At 63.2% G+C, this 13,519-nt stretch overlaps 1 protein-coding gene across 6 annotated transcripts in view; it reads right to left on the reverse strand.

Annotated features, from left to right (window-relative positions):
• OSBPL5 (oxysterol binding protein like 5) overlaps positions 1-13,519 on the reverse strand; it is a 65,489-nt gene that overhangs the window by 27,268 nt on the left and 24,702 nt on the right. For 5 of the 6 annotated variants that reach the window (XM_067747954.1, XM_067747956.1, XM_067747952.1 and 2 more), the window contains exon 2: positions 549-705. In XM_067747954.1, the coding sequence (XP_067604055.1) occupies positions 549-684 (136 nt within the window). In that variant the 5' untranslated portion in view covers positions 685-705. The remainder of the gene's footprint in view (positions 1-548; positions 706-13,519) is intronic. The other variant, XM_067747953.1, reaches the window with a different exon arrangement.

Consider the following 13,519-nt stretch of genomic DNA (forward strand, 5'->3'; position numbering starts at 1 on the left):
ATTTTACATTTGGCAGTGTATATATGTCCATGCCACTCTCTCACTTTGTCCCAGCTTACCCTTCCCCCTCCCGGTGTCCTCAAGTCCATTGTCTACGTCTGCGTCTTTATTCCTGTCCTGCCCCTAGGTTCTTCAGAACCATTTTTTTTTTTTTAGATCCCATATAGCTCCGTTTGTTTTGAAGCGGGTTTCTAAAACTCAGGTTCACGGGCAGGAAGAAGAGGCCATGGTCTCAGAGGAGGCCTGAGGCCGCCTGACGGGCCACTCCCGCCCGCTCCCTGTGGCTGGTGGTTTATTGCCAGGTCCTTGCAGGAAGTGGAGAAGCAATGACTAGGGGAGAGCCATCCTGACCGGGAGGCACCAGGGGCTGGGGTGTGAGCACAGCAAGGCCGACGCCCTCCCTCCCCAACCCGGACAGCACAGAGAGGGAAAGGGACCTGCCTGAGGCCACACAGCTGGGCTTCGAAGCTGAGGAGGGCCCAGGCTTGGCACCTGTTCCCACCCGTGGCCCACGTGCCAGGTGACCGGGTTCCCATGTGGACGCTGACCTGGACCCAGAGAGTCGAGCTCATTCTCTCCACCCAAGAGCAGGTTGCGGCTGAGTTTCCGGGGGTCGACTTTCTGAGGGGTGGAGGAGGGCGGACACAGTGAGAAGCGTCGTCGCAGAAAGGCCTCCTCCTTCATGGCGTGGGCACTGGGGGGCTTCTGGAAGGAAGGAGGGGAGAGTACTGGTCACGCCTCACGCTGAGGCTGGGGCAGCCTGGGGCCTGGAGGGGGCATCCTCCACCCGCCCTGGCAAGGGGACCAGAGACCCGCCAGAGAGCCAGGGCCTAGTGGCCGGGGCCACCGTGTCTTATAGTCAGGTCCCCACTCAGGGTACGTCTCAGAAATGGGACAAGGGCCCGAGGGGCCTGCGGGTCACCCAGGGAAGGCTTCACGGCCAAGCTCAGGCTTTCCAGGGCCCATGGCAGAAGCCAGGCCCGGACCGGCCCCGCTGGAAGTTTGGCTGTCACAGCTGTGGCAGGACCCCCTGCCCCCCAGGCCCGGCACTAAGTCAGCTCTGTAGGACCTTGGACACGGTGAAGTGGAGCTGAGGTGGGCCCCTGACCCATGCCAGGCCACCAGACTTCCCCCGCTAGGGGATGGAGCTCCGTGGTGGGAAGACAGTGACCGGTGCACGCAGGGGAGGGGGCCAAGGGCTGCCCAGAGAGGGGGATGCAGGCGGGCCAGACAGGCGGCCACAGAGCCCTCGGGGGAGCTGGCATGGGGCTGGGGCCGTCCCTGAACCTGGCCTGCCCATCCCACCTAAGGGCGCCTCGAGACCCCGCCTCCTGCCCTCCCCGGCTTCAGCTCCCGGCTGGGTTTCTGATCCCTGCACCCAAAGCGCCTTAACTCGGAGAGGCAGTGCAGGCGTGCTTACGGTGAGGTGCACCCGAACCCACGCTCCACCCAAGACATCACCTTCCTGCCCCACAGCACTGCCCAAACCAGCGTCCGGTCCCAAAGGAAGCAGCGGCCCCCGGGGAGCCCGACGGCCAGTCCTTCAGGTGCCTGCCGCGCCCTCCCAAGCCCTGCCGCTGCCCCGGTCTGCCCAGATCAGGAAAGAGGCAGCTCCCTCTGTCTCCTGCCCCCTCGCAGCCCCGCCCTGCGTGGGGCTGGGGCAAGCAGTTCCCAGTGGACGGCACCCCGCCACCGACGTCGGCCCATTTTATGGATGAGAAAATCATGGCTCCAAGAGCTGATGACCTCGCCTTGTGGTCACGGCCTGGCCGATGTTGGCAGAGCAGGAACTCCGGCTCGGAATCCTGGGTTCTTTCCACTCCCTGAGGACGTGCTGCGTAAAGGCCCAGTGACCGATTTCTAAAGGCCCAGGGGTGCCTCCTGCCGCCTCCCGGGTGGGCCGGTGGCCTCCTGCCAAGCCCAGGACAAAGTTCCCGCTTTCTCCCCTGGCCCTGGGCCTTCCTGGGCGGGGCGGCAGAAACACAGAGCCTTTCCTGCTGTGACAGGTGGGCGAGTGGACCCGGGCAGGGCTTCAGGAGTAGGCAGGGTGGCCCAGGGTTCCGTCGGCAGCCCCGGAAACTCCTCTGTGTTCCCTGCCCAGGGGTCAGAGTGGGGGGGCTCCAAGGCTGCAGTGGGCCCAGGGGCCCCACCCTTCCTAATCACTACCGTGTCACCTGGCTAAGCTTGTCACCTCTGCCATTTCACAGAGGGGGAAACTGGTTTCAGAGAGGTTGGGATTTGGGGCCCCAGGTCGCACAGTTGTTCATTGGCAACGGCTGTGTTTGAGTCAAGTAGGCTGACTCTCAATCCTGGCCCGAGTCCCCCCCTCTCACCAGTTCAGCTTAGCTTCTAGCAAACCCACTGTGGGGAGGAGCGGGCGGGAGTCTGGAAGCCCAGCCCCTGCTTGCAGAGTCTCAGTGCTCGCTCACTGACTCCCCAGGCGTGTCTCAGGCCAGGGAGCCAGCACCTGAGAGGAGGTCCGCCGCGTCTTCCTCATGTAGCTGAGATCTTCCAAGCACCTGGCTGGCAGCCGCGGTGAGTCAGACCCGCTCCTGCCCTGGAGGCCCCAGGACGCGTGAGGAGGGATGACACAGGTAGGCCTTCCTCACCTGGAGCTGCATGTCTCTTAGGGGTTGAGTCTTGCAAACTTGGGGCAGGGAGAGGGGCTCCTGCCCACACATCTCAGCTCCCCCATCTGGCCATGCACCCCGGCTCTACCAGGGCAGGGTGGGGAGGGCACAGAGGTCACTGGCTGCCTTTCTCCTCCCCCAGCACAGCTAACCACCAGCGGCCAGTGGGACTCATTAGTCTGTGAGCCCCACCATCTGCTCATATATACCATCCTCCGTTCCACCTTCCCTCCCTCCTTTCCATCCATCCATCCATCCAGCTAGCCAGCCACCCATCTTCCCACCTGCCTATCTGTCCATCCATCTAACTGCCTAGCCACCCATCCATCCATCCAAACATCCAATCATTTAACCATCCATCGATCCATCGATCCATCCGTCCAAACTCTCTCCCCTCCCTCCTCCGTGAATCTCTCTTCTCAGAAGAGCAGCCTGATTTCCCTTCCCCCCTTCCTTCCTATTTGCCCAATAATCAGGTACATCAGAGGTGACATCCAAATGGCTGAACAGCTGGTCCAGAACAGACCCCCACAGATCCGAGTGCAGTGCCGGCGGGCACCCGTGGATACCCCCTCTGTGTCCTGACACCCCAGAGCAGGCGCGGGCCCCCAAAGGCCCCCCTCTGACCCACTCGGACAGCGAGGTGGCCCCTCTCCTTCGGCAAGGCCTCAGGGTGTACACGCAGCCCCTCGGCCTTCCCAATGCCCACCCCTGGCTGCTGTCTCTGATCTCGTTTGGGGTCAAGGAGGGAGAGATGCTGCTTCGTTCATTTCAGAGCTAAATCCAGGGCCCGTCTCGCCAGAGGCTCCACACTGTGTTTAGAACACAGTCCGGCCTCTGTCTCCTTGTCCCTGTTTTCCAGGCCGTCAGGACCCCTGCCCGCTCCTCCCACCTCATTCCCTGCCTGGCTCTGTCACCCACTTGCCCCAGACACACTGGCCCCCGTTATGTTCCTTGAACACGCTAAGCCCGTGCCCACTGGGGCCTCTGCTCTGACGTCCCCCGCCACCGAACGCCCTCGCCCACATCTCCGTCCGTCCGTGTGGCTGGGTCCTTCTCAAATTCCACTCTCCGCTCAAATGTCCCTTCCCAGAAGGTTGCCACCCCTCTGTCTCGCACAATGCCACATCCCCGGGGAACAGTCCAAGTCGCTGGACCGTTGCTCCTACATTCCTTCTTCTGTGTCAACTTTCTTCCACCCCAGGATGCAAGTTCCAGGAAAGGGGACAGCACTGTCCCTCCCGTTTGCTGAGTCTCCCCAGGGCCGGGAGCAGGGACTTGCAGCGGGCGTGGGCGCCACTCCGCTCCAGGGCTTGGGGACCCCAGAGCCTGGGGTGAATGAAGGCAGCGGAGCAAACGCCCCTGGGCTTCGTCCCTCCTCTGCGGGTTAGGGGAGGAACCTCTGGCCAGCGTCAGCTTGGGGGCCGATTTTCACGGTAACCCTGGTGAGGTTCCTGTCCCAGGCCTCCTGCCATGCCTGGTGCGGCCGAGGACTGAGGCCCTGCCCTCCAGGCACTGGCAGGAGGCAGGAGGAATCCGGCACCTGGCGGGTCTGCGGACCCTTGGAGGCTCCAAGCTGGGAGGACCGTCAGCCCGATGCTGGGCTGACCATGACCTTGTCTGCTGCTCTGCACCTCACAGGGAAAGCTGAAGGCTCGTAGCCCAGGGAGCACAGACCCGTGAGGATGGGAGCCAGTCCATGAGGATGGAGAGAGGAGGGAGGGAGGCGGATGAGGAAGTAGACTGCCAGGCTGAGCCAGCAACCAGGGACCACACCCGCGGCGGGCAGCTATCTCCCTCTGTCCTGGCCTGGGCTCCAGCTGCCCAAGGGCTCAGGGCACGCTGTCTCTGGGCCCAGCCCTGGGCCCTTGGAGCCTGGATTCTGCCCGCCTGAGACATCTCGGGCCACCATGTGCCTTGCCCTCACTGGCCTCCCCAACCTCTGACGGCTGGCCTGTGCCCCGACCACAGTAACAGCCCTCCGTTACCCTTGGTTACCGGGGCTCCGTTACACTTGGTTACTGGGGTGACGCTTGCCCGTACACAGCTCGCCCTCGGCCTACAGTTGCCTAAATTCTTCCCCCGCTGCCAGAAATGAGGCTGCCGTGGCTTCACCTGGCCCTCGTTATTATGAAGTCCAGGTGTCTGAGGGGACACCGTAGGGTCTGGAGGAAGGAGCCCAAGGGCACCCTGACACGGTGAGACGGCCCCTGACACAGCACGTGAGGGGGCCTGAGCGTGAGGGGCCCTGGCATCCCTGTGCGGGAGCCTCGGGTGTTTCAGCAAGAGGGGGCCCCCAGCCCAGAGGCCCCCGGGCCCCCTAAGGGGGAGCTCAGGAATCGGGAGGAGGGGCGGCGGCTGGGGAGAAGGTCTGTGGCCTGGGACTGCCCAGCCCTGGCCAAGCCTCGGGGGAGGGCTTTGCAGGCCTGAGCTCAGCAGGGAAGCCGCTGCAGCCCCTGCTCAGACCCAAGACCAAGCCAGCCTCGGGGCTTGGGAAGGCGTGGCAGCGTTTCCCACGCTGACCTGCAGGGTTGAGGGCGCAGGTGTGGTCAGCTTCCTGCAGGCCCTGGCAGTGGTGGCACCTCTGGGGGACGGCGGGCTGTGGTTTGCTGCCGGAGCCCTCGCGGCCCACCCAGCAAGCAGGAATCCCAGCCCTGGAGGCACACGTGCCCCTGGGGACAAGCCCCCCGCCCCTGGGACCGCCAGGTTTGTCCGTCTGAGCAAGCTCCTTCCCATGGAGGCAGGCGTCTAGGCGGGCCCACCCCTTGGCCCGAGAAGCTCCAGGACAGGCAGGGCTGGCCTCCCACCACTCCTCCTCCCGGCTGGTCCCCGCAGAGGGAAGGAACCCTGACCCTAGCCCTCTCGGGGGCAGCACGTCTGCCCGTCTTGGGGCCCGAGGCACACACCCCTCGTGTCTTAGTTCGGTCCATGCGTTAACTCCCCGCCGGGCTGGGCTTCCGCCGTGGGGCACATCCCAGCTGATTCCTCGACTGCCTGAACCCCTGGGTACCCACTCAGGCCGGGCACCCGTAGGGCCGATGCAGCATTTCCAGAATGAATCAGCTCACGCTGGCAAGGGGGCTTGCGAGGGGTCAGGGCTGTCGCGGGTCCAGGGAGTAGCCCTGGGGGCCCAGAGCAAGGAGGGCAGGGGCCCCTCCTGCAGCCCTGCTCTGGGCAAGGTAGTGGCTGTCCAGGCATCCAGGGATGGACCCGCCTCCCCGGCGTCCTCTGCGTCCCAGCAGCCTCCTTGCAGCCTGCCCCAGACTCCTGTGCCCCGCCTGCACCCCAAGGATGCAGAAGGCCCGGGCTGATGGGCGCCATGGGGGCCTCGAGTGAAACATCACTGCCAGGAGCCATCAGGGTCCTGCAGCCGCAGGCGGGACATATCCACGGGTGGTGTCTGGGTGCAGCCCTGCCCGGCAGCAGGGGCCGGACAAGCTGAACTTCAAGCTCTACCCCGGCTCAGGAGTCTTCCTGTCAACCGCAGGAGCCTCCTGGTCTGCTTCCTTAGGGCTCCCCACTTCCTCCTGCCCCACTGCCACTCCCGGGCCACCTGGGAGATGAGGGGGACAGATAGGGGAGCCCAGGACGGGAGGCAGCTCCGACTTCCGGCTTGGCCGCCCTCACCCCGCACGGCCTGAGCTGGCTCCTCGGCTTCCGTTTCCCTTCTGGGGCACGAAGGCCCCCCAGCGTCGGGGGCAGACGGGTCCCACGTGGTGCTGGCCCAGAGTAGACGGGGTATAGGTCAGGCTCGGCCCCGCCCGGGCCAGCCCCATGTCCCTGAGCTCCAGCACTTGCTCGGGCACCTGGTAGGTGACAAGCTCTCTGTCCCTAAACAAGGCCGCCTGGCCAACATCAAGGCCTGGAGAGCTGCACAGAGCCCACCCTGCCCCACCTGGGTGCCTGCACCCTGCCCCTCCCCTCCCCCACTGGAAGCTGCCTTCCGAGCAGTTATTTGCCTCTAAACACTGTCCCCTCCCTCCACCACCAGAGGCCCACCTTCGGGCCAGAACAATGTGATCTTTGTAAGGAAAGGTCTTCTGTGCCTTATCTGCGAGCACAGACAGGATGCCCAGCCCGCTTATCTGGGGCCAGAATCCGCGAAGCCGCCTGCAGCTCTCGGTGGGAAGGGCTGAGGCTCTGAGAAGGAATCCAACAGAATCCTGGACTCACTTCGCATCCCACCTGCAGGCGCGGAGGTGGGGGGGACAATTCTGAGCCTGGGAAAAGGTCCAGTCCTGCCTGTGGGACTGGCTGTGTGGCCTCAGCTGGCCATGCTCGTCTCTGAGCCCCTATTTGTAAAGGGGGGGGGGTTCCTCTGAGTGGGGGTGGCAAAGTCCCCTGCAGAGGCCGAGACGGTGAACCCAGTGTGAGTTCCTGGCTGCCTGGTTAGCTTTCTCACCAGTGGCTGAGTGTCACAACTGGCCTAACTGTGCTAGAGGGCAGGAGGGCAAGAGTTCCTGGGCAGGGGAGGTGCGGCTCGGGCCACGGGGGGCTCCTCTGTTAATTGGTGGGTGCAGGAGTAGCAGGCACTGGCAGCCCGGCCACCGCCAACGTGCCTGCACTCACAGTGCACTCACTTCTGCTTGAACAAAACGGATCGTAAAAGGCGAGGGGAAAAATGCTCTGAAATCACAGATAAGCTCAGGGATGAAGCCTCGTGAACCCACCCGCTTGGCTCTCTGTCTGCACACCCAGTGGACAGGTCAGCAGATCCCAGGGAAGGACAGCAGCCATCAGTTAAAGTACAGCAGCCATCATGTCAACACCACACGTTTGCCTTCCAGAAACTCGCTAAGGTCCCAAGGCTAGTGGCCATGAAGTCCCTGCCAGGAGGCCCCTCATGAGGGTCCAGAAACATGTCCTGGCTACCGTCCCCCAGCTGGACCTAGCATCTGGGCTCAAACTGGGCAGCCTGAGCAGCCCCCATGGGAGCAGCAGCCCCTTCAGCGCACCGTGGCATGTGGGAGCATCCCTGACGGGTCCAGACCGGTGTTCAGAACTTCGGACCTGTGCTGATGGACCCCTGACGCGTCCCAGGCCCTTTCATAGGTATTATTCCACCTGATGTGATTCTTATGATATCGGAGAGCTGAGGGTAGCAGATCTCATTTTAAAGAGGCCCCGAGAGCAGAAAAGACCAGCCTGAGGTCCAGTGGCTTGAACCGTGCCCGGGTCCCCGCGAGGTGGCAGAGCTTTACGCCCCCAGTCCCCGTGCACCTTGAAGATGGCTGAGGGCAGGGGCAGAAAGGAAGCGGGGTACAGGATCCTGGGGGAGGTGGTGGGAGCCGGGTCTCCCCTAGAGAGACAGTTCCCAGACAGGCCACCTCGGGGTGCCTGAGCCCTGCGGAGAGGGGCAGGAAGCGGCCTGCCCTGCTCGAGGCCTTGCCTGGGTGTTCTCGGCTGACTCAGCCAGATCACATGGCCGCGGGTAGGGCCAGGCCCTGGCGCCCGCCCACCTGGCTTCCTGACCGACACGGGGCCAACTGGCACACTCAGTACCACGATCGGCTGGCCTGGGCACCGCCCACTTGCCACTTCCTCTGCATCAGGCCACTGCCGCCCAGTTCTGGGAAGCCCGGGCCACTGTGGCCTGATCGGATGTGGTCCCCGCTGCAGGCCTGACCCCACCCTGTCCTACCCAGACCCTGCCCGCCCACCTGTCCCAAATGAGAGTTTGAGTTTCTGATGCAAACTGCATCCTGGTCGCAGTGCTCTGGGACGGGGAGGGGGCGGTGAGAGGACGGGTGCTGTGCAACCAGGCGGGAGTGCAGGGCAGCGGGGAGGACGACGGGGAGGGGAGGCAGGAGCCCCCCAGGAGAGGGGCTTGCCGAGGGTCAAGGGTCGGGGCTGCCCACCCTCAGGTCCAGCATCTGAACCAGGCAGCTGGATCTGGGCCCCCGGGGCGACCTCACGCCCGAGGCACTGCCCGTGCCGCGGGGCTGGCTGCTGACATGAAGCCCTCCGCACACTGCGGGGCTCTCCCAGGGGTGCTGATGTCTCCCGGACATCCCCTGTGGCCTGGCTCTCCCAGCGGGGCTTCTGCTCTGCGTGCCCCCTCCCCCGGGAGACACCCCCCAGGCCGCTGCCTGCCTGGGTGGTGGTGGCTGACGGACAGCAGTTAGGCGGCTGCCCTGGGGGTCACTCGGCCACAGATGGCCACCCGCCCATCTTCCCTCATTGCAGGGCCGAGCCTGGGAGGGAAATTCCAATAAGAAATTCCAATAAGAAAAGGAGAACAAAGTGGGCCAGGGGCTGCTGTGGCCCAGCCTCCCTCCCAGCAGGCAGGGAGGGGCATGGAGGGGGTTGGGAGAAGAGGGGAAGTGGTGGGTCATCGCCGACCCTGAGAGGATTCTGGGGGCTCGAGTGAGCCTGCACTCTCCTCCAGACCCCTCCAGCCTCAGCCTCTCCCCCTGCCCACCCGTGCTCCCCCCATGGGACCTTCCGCAGCTGCTCCTGTCCTGGTGGCCCTGGGGCGGGCGCTGAGCGGGCCTGAAAACTAGGTAGGTAGGAGCCGCGGCCCCTGGAGGCGCAGTCGTCCAGTAAACAGAAGGAGACAGGCCAGGAGGGCTGCCAGCGGATGGGTGGGGCCGAAGCCTGCTGGGGGTCCCCGGAGGGGGGCACTGGCCCTCGGCGGTGCAGGGCGGGAATGGGCACAGCCAGGGCTCTACCTCAGGGCATCTCTGTCAAGGATCTCCCTCCGCAGGGGAGAATCTGGCCCAGGTTCCCTAAGCAACACCCACCATCTCGGACTGTGTTAACCCAGAGTGAGGCCCCCAGAAAAAGGGAGGGGATGATTCCAGCGGGCCCTCCTTGGTCAGACTGCTGGGCTCTGCCCTGCGCGTCTCAGCAAGGGGTGGCCCAAAGGAATGCTCTGTGAAGGGCCAGGGCCGTGCCACCGGGGAGCGGTGCCACCTGGGAAGGGCACACACAGCCCAGCTCTCCTCTGTGTCCCTCGGGTGATCGATGGTGTGAGCTCCAGGCAGGGCCGGGCTCATGCGGGGCTCAGACAACCGCCCTCTGGGGAAGGGGAGTTGTGGCGCCCACAGCCCAGGAAAAGGCAAAGCGTGTGCGGAGGTGGGTGGGCTCCTGAAAGCACCTAGAAGCTCCCTAAGAGACTCAGCAATGTGGCCCCCCAACTTGGGTGGGGGGCCCCCGCCCCCGAAAAGGCTCAGGTCTCCCACAGAGGTCATGGTGGTGGGATCCAGAGGTGTGGGTGCAGCAAAGTCTTCCTCTCCCCCAGCCCCTGCCCATGCCCCAGCCCTGCAGCGTCCCTGGAATTGGGTCGGGCGCCCCTCATCCAGCACCTTGGCCACACCTGAGCAGGCATCACTGTAGCTCCTGCAGGGAGGTGGCCGCCCCGCCTGCTGGCTGAGAACGCTGAAGCACGGCGCGGCAGGGCGCCCCCAAACCTGCTCAGGACCCCACACGAACACCAGGATCTCAGCCTCATCGGGTGGGGGGGTGCAGCCTCCGTCTCCTCCTTCCTACCCCAGCCCGGCTGACCCGGGCTGGTTCTGAGTGCGGAGAAACCCTGCCTCTTGCCAAGAAGAGGCGCCCTCACTCACGTGCCACCTTCACAGGCTCGCTGGTGGGTCACCTTAAATGCCAGCCAGCCTGGCCCCCGGCTGCTCAGCGCTGGGTCGGGGGTGCACGCTGGCTCGCTCAGGGGAGATGAGGGCCTGATCTCGCAGGACCCACTCTCAACAGCCCCTGGTCCTGTGCTCTTGGGTGCGTGAGGTCCACGGAAATCCAACGCCCGCTTTTCCCACAAGTCGTGCAAAGCACACCCCAGCCGGACTGTGCCCAAGGCTGGTTCTGGGACATCGACAGAGCGTAATCCCCGCACGGTGTCCACCAGCTCGGCCTGGCCTCGGGGCCCTCCCCCACCAGAGAGAGGGGCACCGAGGACCCAGAAAGCCTGGACCCCCGGGGACGGGCAACGTCTCCCCACCCACCATGCTGTACAGCATCGAGCCGGAGACTGGGGGCCTGGCTGGGGCGTCCAGGCTCCCTGATGCCCAGGCTCGCGGCAGCCCAGGGTTGGCTGTGGGCACCTCGTTTCTGAGACCAAGGAGGTCCCAAGGAGGGCACCTGGTTAATTTTATGCATCCACTTGACTGGGCCACATGGGGGCTCAGACATTTGGTCAAACACGATACTGGGTGTGTCTGGGAAGGTGTTTCTGGATGAGGCTGAACATCCGAATCGGTGGACTCGGTAAAGCACGTGGTTCTCCGCAGTGTGGGCGGGCCTTGTCCAATCACTTGAAGGCTTAAATAGCACAGAAGGCTGAGCCTCCCCGACTAAGGGCATTTCTCCTGCCTGGTGCCTTCGAACTGGGGTGTTGGATTTTTTCTGCCTTCAGACCTGAACTGAAGCATCCGCTCGTTTCCTCGGTCTCGAGCCCGCTGGCGTTTGGAGCGGAACTAAACCACCAGTGCCCCCGGGTCTCCAGCTTGCGACCACCCGCAGATCTTCAGGCTGTGCAGCCTGCGTGACGGTACGAACCGATTCCTTTTTTTTTTGCGGTACGCGGGCCTCTCACTGCTGTGGCCTCTCCCGCTGCGGAGCACAGGCTCCGGACGCGCAGGCTCAGTGGCCATGGCTCCCGGGCCCAGCCGCTCCGCGGCATGTGGGATCTTCCCGGACCGGGGCACGAACCCGTGTCCCCTGCATCGGCAGGCAGACTCTCAACCACTGCGCACCGGGGAAGCCCCGAACCAATTCCTTATCATAAGTCTCTTTCTCTCTCTCTCTATATATATGTGTTTATTACGTATAGATTATACGTCTACAGATACACACACCAGAGAACCCTGACCGACACACCCGGACGTCAGGCTGCCCTCTCCTCCTGCTATGATCACTGACAACACGGCACAGGGGCCCGTGATAAGAGCACAGGTGTAGCCGGCGGGGAGGCAGCACCACGGGGTGGGGAGACCAGCCACGCACCTACTCAGTGCCTCGGTTTCCTCGTCTGTAACAGGCTGATGGCAGCACCCGTCGTAGGGTTATTGTGGAGTCAAGGCTCGCAGAGGGTTTAGAACAGCAGCACCAACAAACGTGAAGTACTACCGTTTGCAGCACCAAGCCCTGAAGAGACAAGCCTGGCGTCAGGAGTGCAGCGATGGCCGGGGCCGAGGCAGGCTTGGCATGCGGCCGGACGGAGACAGCACAGGCCCCTCTCCGGGGAGCCGTCCATGGGGAAACCAAAGCCCTCTGGGGGACTGAGGCTGAGAGGTGGGCTCCCGACAGAGCTGGGAAGACACCGCCACGGGGCCACGGAACACAAACATGAGGGTCAGGCATGCACGCGTGGGCCCGTGGCCGGCTCCCCAGCTGGTTTGCTTGCTGGCCCCGGGGATCCGGGTGGGCAGACGCCGTGCAGTAATTATACTCCAGTCTTGTCCCAAACCAGCCTCGGCCACACTGCAGGTGGAAAACACTTTGCACAACGTGTGGGAAAACCGAGCACGTGATCTCAGGGAAGCGGACCCGCCTCCCTGCTCCCCACACCCCATAGGACGTGCAGCCCGGCACGCGGCTGCCAGCCCTTTATTTGGTGTCGACGTTGTAGCCCCCGGAGGGCTGAGACAGAGAAGCGTGATCACGGTCTGGGTTAAAATAACTGAACTGAGGCCAAGGACCAACTAATTACAACACACACTGTAACTCACAGAGAGAAAACAAACTTATGGTCACCAAAGGGGAAAGGGCGGGGAGGGATAAATTAGGAATTTAGGATTAACAGATACACACCACTCTGTATAAAACAGATAACCAACAAGGTCCTACTGCACAGCACGGGGAACTCCACTCAATATCTTGCAATAACCTATAGCACAAGAGTCTGAAAAAGAGTATATATGTGTATAACTGAATCACTTTGCTGTACACCTGAAACTAACACAACATTGTAAATCAACTATACTTCAATTTAAAAAGACGGTCTGAAATTTACAAAAAAACCAAACAACACTTACTATAGAAGCCAGGCCACCTGGCTTAACATACAATTCTATTGCTTCCTCTTTTTAATGCCCAGCTGGCTTCGGACTCCACAAAACCCCTCCCTGGCCTTGTCTGAGTGGAGGGTGAAACCTCCTTTCCTAACTGTTCCCCCCCGAATCTCTTCTCTGAAGGAAACGAGCTCCAGATCCAGGGCTGGGGCCCCCTCTCTGCCCCAGATGCAGCGGAGCATCCTCGGGCCACCCCCTCTGCTCCTCGAGGCCGGAGGGGGAAACAGAGCCTCACTGGGAATGACCAGTCTCTCGGGACCCTTGAGAGCCTTGGTCCCATTCCTGTGCACCCAACCTGCTCGCTTAGGGGAAACTGCTTCCCCTTGAGCCTTCAGACGAGCGGGTTCCCCGCTCACGGGGAGCCCCGGGGGACTCACTGAGTGGGACTCACCGCCCCTGTCATGACTGCTCCTGGCGAGGACGGGACATGGCTCTCAGGACCCAAGTACCAGAAGGCGAAGACCCCGGGTTCCCTGCTCACCTGGGAATGGCCGGCACCCAGCTTCCTCCAGGAGCATCTGCACTGGGGGAGGACATGGACCCCCGACACCCTCCCACCCAGCACTGGGCCAGTGGGGTTTCCAGTAGGGCTGGAGCTCATTCTTACATAGCCCTGGGGTGCAGGGCTCACCGAGGTTTCCAGGAGTTGGGTTCTGGGGGGTTTCGTCATAACTTGAGTGCGTGGAGAGGGCAGGAGGGGGCCCAGCTTCTCTGACGTCCAGGGCGAATCCTTGCATAAACTGAAAACTCCCTCTTGCTGGACGGTCCCAATCCTCACACAGCGGCAGCTCCCCCCGGGGCGCACGCCCCCCTGCATCACATCCTGCAAGCACCATGCCCCTCCTCCCCTCCTGCCGGCCTCCC

This window comes from Pseudorca crassidens, chromosome 9 (assembly GCF_039906515.1).
Source record: "Pseudorca crassidens isolate mPseCra1 chromosome 9, mPseCra1.hap1, whole genome shotgun sequence".
In the NCBI taxonomy this organism is placed as follows: domain Eukaryota; kingdom Metazoa; phylum Chordata; class Mammalia; order Artiodactyla; family Delphinidae; genus Pseudorca; species Pseudorca crassidens.